We start from the raw sequence: 13,545 nt of genomic DNA on the forward strand, positions 1-13,545 counted from the left end.
GAGTGAGGGAGGGAGGGAGGCAGAGAGGAAGAGAGGGAGGGAGGGTAGCAAAAGGCCTATCCTGCTGGCTTCTAAATGTTCTTTCATTTGGAGGTAGAAATATCAGAACAGGGGGCTGAGGATATGGCTCACTTGATAGATTGATAGCATGCATAAAGGCCTGGGCTCAATTCTTAACTCTTCATAAACCAAGCCTGGTGACTCATGCTTATAATCACAGCACTCAAGGTCAGTCTTAGCTGTATAGGGAGTTTGAGGACAGCCTAAGCCACCTGTCTTAGGTAAATGAATAGTAATAATAATAATAACAACAATAACAATGGTGGTGGTGGTGGTGGTGGTGGTGGTGGTGGTGGTGGTGGTGGTGGTAATAGTAATGGTGGTGGTAATAGTAATGGTGGTAATAGTAATGGTGGAGGTGGTGGTGGTGGTGATGGTGGTGGTGGTGATGGTGGTGGTAGTGGTGGTGGTGGTGTTAGGTGGAGGTGGTGGTGGTGGTGGTGGTAGTGGTGGTGGTGGTGGTGGTGGTGGTGGTGGTAGTGGTGGTGGTAGGAGGAGGTGGTGGTGGTAGTGGTGGTGGTGGTGGTGGTGGTGGTAGTGGTGGTGGTGGTGGTGGTGGTGGTGGTGGTGGTGGTGGTGGTGGTGGTGGAGGTGGTGGTGGTGGTGGGTGGTGGTGGTGGTGGGGGTGGTGGTGGTAGTGGTGGTGGTGGAGGAGGAGGTGGTGGTGGTGGTGGTGGTGGAGGAGGTGGTGGTGCTGGTGATGGTGGTGGTGGTGGTGGTGGAGGAGGAGGAGGAGGAGGTGGTGGTGGTGGTGCTGGTGGAGGAGGAGGTGGTGGTGGTGGTGGTGGTGGTGGTGGTGGTGGTGGTGGTGGTGGTGGTGGTGGTGGAGGTGGTGGTGGTGGTGGTGGTGGAGGTAGTGGTAGCAGTAGAGAAGAGCCAGGGCTGAATGAAACCTTTACCATGCACATACTCCAGACTTTCCATAACCTAGGGAGGCTAAAGCAAAAGCTGATAGTAAAACCTCTGGATAGGACACGGCTGTACACTTACTTGGAAAGCAGGCAGGCAGCCAGCTGGGCAGCAGCCATGCTCCCTTCAGTAGCTGCTGCATGAGCACAAATGGGCAGAGGGGCAGACCGGGTGACTGGATGGATGCTGAGCTTTAATGATAAGGAGTGACAGTGATCCGGGGAGTAGCGACCCTTTGCTGACTCTTCACTATGAGCTGTCCTCACGTGATCAGACTCCTCCCCTCCCAGGCATGAGAAACATCCATTGATCACCATCCTTGGGTTCCGTACGAGGGACCCGAGGCCTGAAAAGACTATGTGCCTCACCCTAGCACTGCTAGTAAATGGTGAGTCTCCCACCTCCGCTATTGGAACTTGGCTACCCAAGCCTCTATCCTGGGTGTGTGACTTAAGCCAGGGCAGCAGTTCCATGAGCCATATAGGGAGCAAGAGGGGGTCTGGTGGTCTTAGGTCCCGATCCTCCTTCCACATCTAAACCTTTCTTTCCTCATCTGTGAAATGGGAGTTAAAGGCCCCACCTCCAGCATTGTTCTGAGGAGCGGGTTCTCCGATCCTCACATAACTTGCCTCACAGAAGCTAACACAGGAAAACAGTGCCTGTGACCAGCCCCTGCACTCACAGCCCAGCTCTGCAGGGCCCAAAAGAAGTTGTTCCTGCCTTGCATACTGAATGAGGGTGCCTAGAACGTGGCGACTCTGGAGGAAGGTATAGGAAGAGGAACATTCCTTTTTGCAAGGGCTCCCCAGCTGCAGAGTAGACAGTAGACGCTAAAAGGTGTCAGTCAGAGTGGCCACAATCAACGCAGTTTGGTAATCAAAGATCTTGTCAGATGACCCATGGAGGGTAGGAGCTTGCCCTCTCCCTCCAGGTCTGTGCCAGTTATGGCTTATGAGGCAGTCCATGGTGACTCTCAGCCTGCCGGAGTGTGGCCACCATGGATCAAAGGCTGTCTGGAGCGTCTCCTCTGTCTTCCTGTGCTGGCTTTAGAGGGGGATTGGCATCGGGAGACATTTGTGGATTGGGAAGATACTGAGAACTCTACACGCCTCTATCCACTCTCCATATCTCTTGCCCTCAGTGATAGGTGACAATAGCTTTTAGCAGATCCCTTGCCAGTGCCAGGACAATCTGTTGCCCATGCAGCAGCCAAAGCTACTCATGTCAGTCAAAGCCCTCCCATGGCCATCTTGCTCTGAGAGAAAGCCAGTTGCTACCAAGTAGTCCCAGCTCCTCATGCCACCTCTCCCTCCATTTTCTTACCTAGAAAGCTCAGGAGCACCAGCCTGGCAGGGTGACTGTGAATGTTAAACATATCAACAGAAGCAAGTCAGGATAGGTCGGGGCAGTAAGGGCTCAGTGAATGTAAGTGCTGCCGTCATTGCTATGAGAGTAGCCATGGAGGCCTGTGCAGTCTGGATCCCGGGATAGTAGTCTTGCTTCAGCCTTCTGGTTCCTTTTAGAACCAGCTACATTCTCAACCCAGGACCTTGGTACCTGTGGCTCTGTGTCTGAGGTACCTGCCCTCTCTTCAAAGATGATCTCCTCTTAGTCTTTGGACATAGGGGCCTCTATGTAGCTCAGGGTGACCTCAGACTTGTAGCCTTTGTATCTCAGCCTCTTGGATGCTGAGGGGTTTTTTTTGTTTGTTTGTTTTGTTTTTTGTTTTTTGTTTTTTGTTTTTTGAGATAGGAGTCTCATGGCCGGGCTAGCTTTGAACTCACTACATAGCTGAGGATGGCTGTCTTAGGGTTTTTTTCTGCTGTGAACAGACACCATGACCAAGACAAGTCTTATAAAAGACAACATTTAATTGGGGCTGGCTTACAGGTTCAGAGGTTCAGTCCATTATCATCAAGGCAGGAGCATGGCAGCATCCAGGCAGGCATGGTGCAGGGGGAGCTGAGAGTTCTACATCTTCATCTGAAGGCTGCTAGTGGAAGAGAGCTAAGATGAGGCTTGTAAGCCATGTCCACAGTGACACCTCTACTCCAATTAAGGCCACACTTCCTAATAGTGCCACTTACTACGCCAAGCATACGAACCGTCACGATGACCTTGAACTTGTTTCTACTTCCTGGATATTTGGAGTTATGGGTGTGTGTCACAATACCTACTTTATGTGGCACTACAGATTGCTCTGTGTGCATCTTACCAATAACAACACCCCCAACCCCAGCCCAGGTTCCTCAGTTTATAAAACCACAGTTCCATTAGATCATGATCCTGCCTAGTTATTAGCTCACTGAACCATAAATCCTAAAAATCCAGTGTCTGAATATTAAGGGGTTCACGAGGCACTATTGTGGGGGTGGGGAGGGGCTCCGTTCTGCTTGACTGCCTTCCCTGCTGAGGGGCTTTACCAGACCATCGGACATTCCACCCCACCCTGGGTCTTTGACACACACAGTCTAGGTTATAACTACAGTCTCATTCAGTTCACACAGCCACCTGGTAATGTTGAGGCCATCGCTTCTGTGCTACAAGCAGAGACTAAGGCTCAGGGAGCTGAGTGTCCTTACCTAAACTCCCCATCCCCAAGTTGGAAAGTGGGAGGTCTGAGCTCTTACCTACCCTGTGATGTTCTTTTAGATCTGTCAGGAGACATCAGCCTTTCCCCAGGGACTGATGTGGCACAGCCCCATCCTTCAGGAGCCCAGTGGCCCCCCTCTGGATAAAGAAGCACATATTGAGGGCTGGAGAGATGGCTCAGCAGTCAAGAACACTGACTGCTCTTCTAGAGGGCCCAGGTCTGCATCCACACAGAAGCTCACATCCATCTGTAACTCCAGTTCCAGGAGATCTAACATCCTTCTACCTCTAGTACCTGACATGCATGTTCTGAGCGTATATTCAGGCAAAACACCCAAAACACCAACACATACAATAAAAAATGTTAAAAGAAGAAGCACGCATTGTGACAATGGGTATTGAGTGCTAAGTGCAAGAACCCAACAGTGTCCACTAAGGCTGCATGTGTTCTGTTGACACGAATACAGAAATGAGTTGAAGTCGGGCATGGTGATAAAGCTGTGTAGTCTCGGCTGCTCAGGAAATTGAGATGAGGAAGACTGTTCAAGTCTATGAGTTCAAGACCAGCCAGGGCAACATAGCAAGACCCCTCCCAACACACACACACACACACACACACACACACACACACACACACACACACACACACACTCAAAAGAGATTGGGGGGAAAAGACAAAACCATGGAACTCATACCAAACTGTAAAGCTGAGCTTCAGGTCCCTCTGGAAAGGGAGCAGATGCTGCGGCCATCCAGGCCGTCCCTCCGCACTGCCTCAGAGCAGCTATGGTAGCCGGGAAGATCATGCAGCTGGGGGACCTGCAGAGATCCTGTGAGTTCTTGATGCTACTTATGTTCTTTCAAGCTCCTCGCAAGGGAATGGTTTAATAACAAGCTCTTGGGGTGGTTTTGCAGCATTTGATTTTCATAGTGCAAATGCTCCTGCTATGGCCTGTATCAAGTTGCCTGTGTCATTTCACAGAATGTTAAGCAGGTAAGAAAGACACACCGTTGGCCATTGTGAGTCTATCCTAGAAGGTTCCAACATGTCGCTGCTTTGAACTTTCCCTTGTATGTTCTCTCTCTCTCTCTCTCTCTCTCTCTCTCTCTCTCTCTCTCTCTCACACACACACACACACACACACACACACACACACACACACACACACACCCTTAACACCTCGGGATCCCTCCAGCTCCTTTTCAGGTCACATCACAGCAGTGTCCCTTGGAGTACTAGGACTTCGAACCCCAGCAGTTGACAGCAGTCCCATTTGATTACACCATAACACCCATCTAGAATAATCTGTCGAATTCTCCATCCAGATCTGGAGGAGTTCCCACGTGACAGGAGCTGATAGTTCAGAGGACAAAGGGACCCAAGGAGAAGGACAATAGGTTTCTACTGTGCTGAAGAGGGCAGTCTGGGAAGTCAGTCATGGCCTTCACTGCCTGTACAGGAGACCCCTGTGCAATGGGCAGTCAGAACCCAGGTCCCTGTGGGCTCCTAGGTGAGTCCCAGGGTCCCCAAGAGTGCTGTTGACTCACACGATCTTTCTGTTTTCTCACATCTTCCCATAGGTTTTTCATCATCAAAGAAAGCTTTCTGCTTTACTACTCTGAGAGTGAGAGGAAGAGTTTTGAAACCAATAAATACTTCAACATCCATCCTAAGGTGAGGATGGGCTCTCCATGCTGAGGAGGGGCTCACTGGGGACATTTGGGGATGGTATAGAACTCTCTGTTGTCTTGATTTTTTTTTGTTGTTGTTGTTTTTTTTTTGGTTTTTGTTTGTTTGTTTGTTTTTTTGTCTGTTGTTGTCCCTCCACACACACTTTCTGAGTCCCAGCTCTTTTTCTTTCTGGAAGTCAGTCCTAGCTTTAATGGCATAATCCTGAGATGTGGTCCAGCTTGAGGCCCGTGGCAAAGCCCTGGGGTTTTCCCAGGAGGTTCCTTGGACTCTTAGTTGATGTGAGCTGGGTAGGGTGGGAGCTGCCTGCTCTGCTTTGTTCTTCAGGGTGTCATCCCACTGGGTGGCTGCCTGGTGGAGGCCAGAGAAGAGCCCAGTATGCCCTATGCCATGAAGATCTCACACCAGGACTTCCATGTGAGTGGGGACCCTCCCATAGCCCAGGGTCCACAGGACATAGCAGCTTCATCTTGGTCCCCTGGGAGCAGTGTCAGGGCCTGTGGAAGAGGGGGTGGGAAGAGAAGAAATTGCCTCTCTCTCTTTCGGATACCTCTCACTCTGGCTCCTTTTCCCGGCAGGGGAATGTCCTGTTGGCTGCTGAGTCTGAGTTTGAGCAGACACAATGGCTTGAGATGCTTCAGGAGTCTGGGAAGGTGTAAGTGTCTGCCAGCAGGACATCTCGGGGGCCAGATGAGTGAGGTGGGCTAGGCTGGCCCTGCCCCTGCCTCTCTGCTGGGTCCTCAGACAGGGCTGTGGGAGCTGCCTAGTGTGTGTAGGAGGAGACAACCCAGGCTATAGAGCATCTGTGAGGGTCTCCTAAGTGTTTTTGGGAAGGTGTCTACAGTTTGGTGACAGACGTGGACACCATTTACTTCCAACTCTTGGGAGGGAGTCGAGCACCGCTCCTCATACTCAGCCCCTCACAACGTCCATCCTTCCCTTCCCAGACCTGTACTGAATCCCAGCAAGGTCCAGAGATGGTGTTTACAAATCACAGTGCAGGTCCCAGAAACCACCTGACCAACATAGCCTGTGCCAATTCAAGCCAGTCCCATACTTCTAACCCAACCAATAACACCGAGTACCCAGCCTTGCACCAGGGGGTGGTCATGCATGCAGTGACGTAGAAGGCTCCTAGGGAAACAGTCCCATCCCTCCTCTCTGAGTGCTCTTGGCTCTGTCCTGATGGCCCACTTTGCAACCTCAGCTTCCAGTTACTGTAACTGATCAATGCTGGTTGCGTGCCCAGAGCCCTGGGTGCCAGACTGAGCTGAGATTCTGTAGAGCAAGGGGCGGGGCTAACACAGAAAAATACACCCTCCCTCTCCCTGGGCCTTCCTTCTGGTTTAACTGTTTGTATTTTTCCTCATTTCCTCTCTCCCATTTGCTTTCGCTCCCCAGGACCTGGAAAAATGCCCAGCTAGGAGAAGCTATGATCAAAAGCCTAGAGGCACAGGGGCTACAGCTGGCTAAGGAAAAACAGGAATATTTAGGTCGGTGACCGGGATGAATGGGAATCTGAAGCTTCTTGGTGGTGGCACTTGGGGACCTGAGTGACAGCCAGGGAGGGAGATCTCTCTGCAACTTGGAAAGGAGCTTGGCACCTACAGAACTTAATGGTGTGACAAATGCCCATTTGGCCACGGAGCTAGAAGCAGGAGACACTAGTGGCCAGAACCTGGGCTTTAGCTGAGTCATCTACCCATTCGTTGTGTGGATGTGTCGGCCACTCAGTCTCTGTAAGCCTCAATTTCCTTCTCCTTAAAGAAGAGACCAAATGATCTCAGGTATTACAGGTGGGGTGGAGATCAGCTTAGAGAAAATGCCTGGGAGTGTGTCTGTGTCAGGCCTTCAGTTGAAAGATCTAGAAATGGAAAAGGTATTATCATGCCTGAGCTCCAGGTCCTACCTCTCCTCTCCTCACCAGACCCGCTTTGAAGCTAGCTACAAGGATCCAGTCCCCGTGCCCTAATGGTCCGCTAAATGCTCTCTAGTTGGGAGAGAAGATGACAAGAATGGGTTGGTCCCCTTCCTGGGAGCCTGCTGAAACATCTGAAACCCTGGATCCTTTCTGCCTGCTCTAGACACCTCTCCCTTGGCAGGAATCTGGCCTCCCAGATTAACCAGGCACCAGCTCAGGTAGTAGGAGATTTCAGAGGCTCATGCTGCAAAGACCCGTCTGAGGCTCTGTGTGCTAGCCCTCTGTGGATCCATGAAGGCACAAAACAGAGGAGACATCTTGAAAGGCAGTTTGGGCCAACGAGGCAGCTTCAGTTCAGCAGAGCAGGACCCAACCCCTAGGCTAGGAGTGGCTCATGCAAGGAGATGGCACAGGTGATCGAGGCCACCTAAGACAGCTGCCCTCACACCTCTGAGAAGGTTTCAGTGTGTGTGTGTGTTTGCTTTGGCAGACAAGCTGATGGAGGAGACAGAAGAGCTGTGCCTTCAGAGGGAGCAGAGAGAGGTAAGCACATGCGTAGCTGTACAGAAAGACTCAGCCCTGCCCACAGACACAGGGGCATGAGGAGGGGCCCTGGGCATGCAGATACTTGCCCAAGAGACTTCAGAAGGGACGGAGGAGCAATGAGGCCACTGAGGTGACAGTGTCTGCACCTTGATGTAGCATCTTGGTGGGAAGCGTTTTTTCCTCCTCAGGAAACACATCTTAGAGACGAAGCCTTCTGAACGTCTCATAAGTGGCTTGCTGATCTCCACAGGAGGTTGCAATGGCCTCAGTTATCCCTGGGGGATGGAGGGGTGCATAGGGGGATATGGGGATTTCCAGTCCATAAGGGTGATAGGGTTTGAGGATCTCAGAGATCTAGCCCTTCGCTCTTTGGGCATCAACAATACAAGCTCAGCATAGGCTTAAACCAGCCTGAAGACCAAGGGGACTCTTATCTCTTGGAATCTGCTTCATTCCCACAACTGAAGGGCAGGGCAGGTTGTAAGCAGAGGGGAGCCTAGAGCAAGACTCGTATTTGACGTTAGCCCTTCTAAATGTATGATCCCCTGACAAGTTACTTAACCTCTCTGAATGTCAATATCCTCACCCAAAAAGTGAGGAAAATAATAAGGCCCATCCTTTTAAGGGATGTTATAGAGATTAAGCAAGACATTACATGGAAGCATTTGACACACTGTGTGTACACAATGTGCACAGTGTGTGCTTAGTGACTAGCTGTTTCTCTTAGCACTCTGCTCATGTTAGTATTAATTATTGGCCATTCCTGCATGGATGAGGAGGTCTGGCTCTGCAGAGTGGTACTCTGAGGAGTCTGCAGAGAGGAGACTGACCCAGTCCACGTCCTTTAGATTTGTCACTTTCTTTCAGATGTGTGTCTTCTCTCAGGCCCGCCACAGGGCTGGGGTCATTGGCTGTAGCTCCCTGCCCTACGGTAACTCAGTTCAGGAACTTAGTGCCTTCCCAATCACCCCTGATGAGACTCTAAAACGCACCCTGAAGTCAAGAAACACGTGTCTCCTTTGGACCCCAAACACTCCACACCCTGGCACAACAGCCAGCTTAAGATGAGAGATGGTAACCAAGGAAGAAGTCAAGACTGAGCTGACTTGATTCTTGCAAGTTTATATTATGGCTTAATTTCAAACCACTAGGATAATCTACTTTTGTTTTTCTTTCAAAAATCTCACCTTCTGGGCCAGTTTATTCTCCCAATTAGACGGCAGCAGTATTCAGCCAGTGGATATCAGCTAGCCTGCAGTTACGATTCGTAACAGTAGCAAGATTTCAGTTATGAAGTAGCAACAAAATACTTTCATGGTTGGAGTGTGCCATGACACGAGGAACTGTATTAAAGGGTCACAGCATTAGAAAGGTTGAGAATGATCTAGACTCTTTTCATTGATTAAAAAAAAAAAAGAAACACAAGGTTGAAGATTTTAATTTGGAGATATGGGGTTGAAATTGGGGTTTGTATGTATGGGCATTTTGCCTGCCTGCATATCTGTGCACCACATGTGTGCCTGGCACCCAGGAAAGGCAGATAAGGGAGTAGGACCACTAGGCTGGCCTCATGATAATGCTGTGTGTGCCTCTTCTCCCCCCCGAGTTTGAGCTCTAAAGTCTCCATACTCCTTGAATCTAGATCCCATTACAATTTTGGCCTTTTCTCCATGGCGTCCTGGGCATTCGGTATGTTGTCAGAGACCTTAAAGATGGATGATCTGGGAGGCCCAGCATGGGTTAGAGTGGGAGACACGGCTCCCCGACAGGGAGAGGAGATTTAGCCAACAGAGGTTGAATCTGGGGCAGCAATTGGCCCGAGGAAAATTTAGACACACTATTTAGGTCTTAGCTTGGAAATTAGGGCAGTGGAGACCCAGGGCACACAGGCCTAGCTTAATGCCACCTTCTGAAGTGGGACGCTGACAGCTATAGAGTCCAAACGAGGTGCAAGCCCAACTGTTAATGTGGCAGAGGCTGCTTGGGGCACCAGCAGGAAGAGAACCACGCCAGGTTCGAGCCGCCTGTCAGTGATGTGTTTTGATCAGAAACAGAGCCCAGATCCTGCTCCTGGAATGACCATACTCTGAGTCACTCTGCCCAAGTGGTTTTCTCCCTTAGTTTCCTCACCCATACGGTCAGTGTATTTGTCTCCGATACCTTCCCCATCCTGTTCTAGATCAGAGATTGGCAGAGGGGTTTGGGGCCACATAGAAAAAAATACCGTATCCCAGAGACAGAGTGATTCTTATGATGTGTGAGGTTTCTTGGGGACAGCCTCGACCCATAGGGAACCTCAGAATCTTAGGTCCCTGATGGAATCTCAGCTCCAACCCTGACGATGTGGATGTCATTTAATTCCTGTGGACTTCAAATTCCTCATCTCTAATGTCTGATGAAGGTAACAGCTGCTTTGCCTTGTGGGTTACCGAGAAGCTGAATGGGCTAGAATTCAGGGAAACGCACCCGGTGATGGTGTACCTGAGGCATGTGTTAGAAAGAGCCTGGGACTCTGAGCACATGAGTTGAGAATGCAGAGAGAGAGAGTGATTAGAATAGTTACACTGCCTTAAAAATCCTGTGTTTCGTGTATTCATCTCTCACTGACCAACTAACATAGCAACTACAGCCATCGACTTTTTTTCTTAAAGATTTATTTATTTATTTTTTATTTATTTATTTTTTTTTTGGTTCTTTTTTTTCAGAGCTGGGGACTGAACCCAGGGCCTTGCGCTTCCTAGGCAAGCGCTCTACCACTGAGCTAAATCCCCAACCCCAAAGATTTATTTATTTATATGAGTACACTGTGGCTGTACCAGAAGAGGGCATCAGATCCCATTACACATGGTTGTGAGCCACCATGTAGTTGCTGGGAATTGAACTCAGGACCCCTGGAAGAGCATTCAGTGCTCTTAACCACTGAGCCATCTCTCCAGCCCCCAACCACCGACCTTTTACTATCTCCAAAATTTTGCATTTTTTCAGAATGTCATGGAGTTGAAATCATACCATGTACACTTTTCAGATCAGTGTCGTGCACTCCATAAGGTACATTTAAACGTCCACTGTGCTGTTGTATGGCTTGAACACTGGCTTATTTTCATAGTTGGATAAATTTATTATCTGGGTATACGCCTCAGTTTATCTATTTTCCCACTCAAGGACCTCTAGGTTGTTCTACATTTTAGCAGTTACTGATTGATTAAGTTACCATACATACCCATAGGTAATTGTTTTGGTGTGGATTGACACTGTCAGTTCACCTGAATAAATAACAAGGAATTTTTTTTTTTCAGACTTAGGTCTCAATATTTAATTTGGGAGAAGTTCTCTTGAAATCACTTCTTTAGGGGTTGGGGATTTAGCTCAGTGGTAGAGCGCTTGCCTAGCGAGCGCAAGGCCCTGGGTTCAGTCCCCAGCTCCAAAAAAAAAAGAAAAAAAAAAGAAAAGAAATCACTTCTTTAACCCATGTTAGTCAGAAATGTATTCTTTAAATAAGATTTATTTATTTTATACATGTACTGTACAATGTAACTGTTTCCAAACACACCAAAAGAGGGCATCAGACCCCATTACAGATGGTTGTGAGCCACCCTGTGGTTGCTGGGATTTGAACTCAGGACCTCTGGAAGAGCAGTCAGTGCTGTTAACCTTTGAGTCATCTCTCCAGCCAACTCCCAGGATGACACCTCTAATCCCTTCTTTCTGTTGCCTCCCCATCCTCTTCATATCCCCACCCAGACATTCAAAGATGCTCAGAGCACATCTTGTCTGAGGTCAAGATGTCTTGCCTTTACCTTTCCTAGAAGGGTTGGCTGTCTTCTCACATACCCATCTCAAGGGATGTACCACCCAAGGCTTGTGTGGGTCAGGAACTTAGGGGTCTTGCTTTACCCTGTCCTTCCTCCTTCCTCTTTTTCCCACCCGACTCCCAAGTCCTGCGGCTACCAGGCTTTACCTAACGTGCTGACGCCTCCTGCCTGGGGTCCTTAAACTCTTTCTACCCCTCTTTTGTTTCTTCCACACTGCAGCCAACTCCGTGTTTAAAGAGAAATCAGATCATGTGACCTCCACTCGGATCTTTGGCTGCCGCTGCACAGCTGCAATCCCAGCATTCAGAAGGCAGAGGCTGGGCTGGGATAGGTGACATAGTCAATGTGAGACTCCAAACAGCCAACCAACTGACCAATGGTCTTTGCTTCTTGTTCAGGAAAATGAAAACCCACAAGATCCTCACCTAAACCAGAGGCCCCACATGGGTATAGCATCTCCTTTGTCAGCCTCTGCTTCTCTGACCCCAGCCTCTTGCCCATCATGGCTGCTCTCATGTCTCGTACAAGCCTGGTTCTTCCAGGCACAGGGGCTTTGTAGGTATTGTTCCTCCCATCTGGAATGTTCTTTTTTCCACTTATTTATTTTTGTTTGCTTGCTGGTTTTCAGTGCTGAGGACTTAACCAGAGGCCTGGTACTTACTAGGCCACCAAACTAAATCTCCAACCCATGCAATATCTTCCTTTGTGTCTCAGCTCAAGAACCAACTGATGGCCACTCTTCCCACCTCTGTGGAGTTCTCTACTTCCGCCCAGGACAGCTTGACCTGGAACTGGGTCCCTGTCCTGCAGGACACTATCTTGTTCTGTACTGCTCTCTGAGAACCTGATTGTTTTAGTATACTGGATTTCTGCATTTGATGTAAAAGACTGGTCTGGGATTTTTAGTAGCTACCCTAGGCCATAGGCTCCGCAAGAACAGCCTCAGATCCTCCATGCAGAGCCCAGCAGGTGCTTGGAACATACTGTGCACTTGGTAAATTGATGTAGCATAAGTGAATAGAACTATAAGAAAGAAAACCCCACCGGGCCATTTCCTGGAATTGCGTTGAGCCTGTAAATAAATGAGTTGCAGAGAATCCTCCCTGTATTAAGTGTTCCCGACCAGGAGCCCCCGTCGCTGTATTCCTTTTATGAGTATAATTAGTTTTATTGAGGACCCGAAATCATGGTCTGTGAAACATGGCAAACAAGATGAGTTTAGCTCAGAGGACAGGAAACTTGGAAAGATAACTTTTTTTTTTCTTAAATACTTAAAAGGAAAAGAAATTAGTCTTGTTTGATGGCCCCAAGGAGAAGTTGTATTTGGTGAGGGAAGTTGGCAGGGAGGCAGATTTGGGCTGAAACAGAACTGGTGGGCACCGTGGGTTGCTTGCTTCTCCCAGAGCACGATGGAGAAGCCTGGAATGACCAGGTGCTGGCTGCTGCCCTGGGCCCTGCTGGTCTTCTACGTGGCTCAGGACTGTTTGTTCCCCCCTTATTTTGTGGCCTGGGATCCACAGGTCTCAGAGACTTAGACCCTGGAAGAAAGTGTGATAAAGCTCAGGAGGGAGGTAGCTGCTGAAGGGACAGATCCCTCAGAGATGGTTGAGGGACTGGGATAGGAGCAGAGACTTGTTGCACGAATGGCAGGGAGCCCTGCTGCTGTTGGGTCCGAGTGAAGGGTTCTACAAAAGTTTCCCATCATTTGCCAATGCTTTTCCATCTGTGGCTTTCAGAGACTGATTTTCTGATTTTCCTACCTGAGAGTCACTCAAGCTGAGCTTGGCCACCTGCTGGCAGAAAATCATTAGGGGACACACACACACACACACACACACACACACACGCACACACACACACACAAAGACTGAACTTCCTTTAGAGTTGCTTTGGCTCTGGAGGGCTCTGGTTCATCATACCCAGTCTCCTGGCCCCTTTGAGGCAACAGCAAATGCCTCCTTGGGCATAACTAGTCATCGACACAAGAAGAAACATCTTATCACATATATTTGTGA

At 49.3% G+C, this 13,545-nt stretch overlaps 1 protein-coding gene across 1 annotated transcript in view; it reads left to right on the plus strand.

Moving 5' to 3' along the window:
- Plekhd1 (pleckstrin homology and coiled-coil domain containing D1) overlaps window positions 1–13,545 on the plus strand; it is a 29,871-nt gene that overhangs the window by 8,576 nt on the left and 7,750 nt on the right. Inside the window, exons 2-6 of the mRNA XM_032908038.1 lie at window positions 5,143–5,236; window positions 5,579–5,668; window positions 5,830–5,906; window positions 6,653–6,744; window positions 7,663–7,715. Coding sequence (XP_032763929.1) covers window positions 5,143–5,236; window positions 5,579–5,668; window positions 5,830–5,906; window positions 6,653–6,744; window positions 7,663–7,715 — 406 coding nt within the window. The remainder of the gene's footprint in view (window positions 1–5,142; window positions 5,237–5,578; window positions 5,669–5,829; window positions 5,907–6,652; window positions 6,745–7,662; window positions 7,716–13,545) is intronic.

Source organism: Rattus rattus, chromosome 7, assembly GCF_011064425.1.
Source record: "Rattus rattus isolate New Zealand chromosome 7, Rrattus_CSIRO_v1, whole genome shotgun sequence".
Classification (NCBI taxonomy): domain Eukaryota; kingdom Metazoa; phylum Chordata; class Mammalia; order Rodentia; family Muridae; genus Rattus; species Rattus rattus.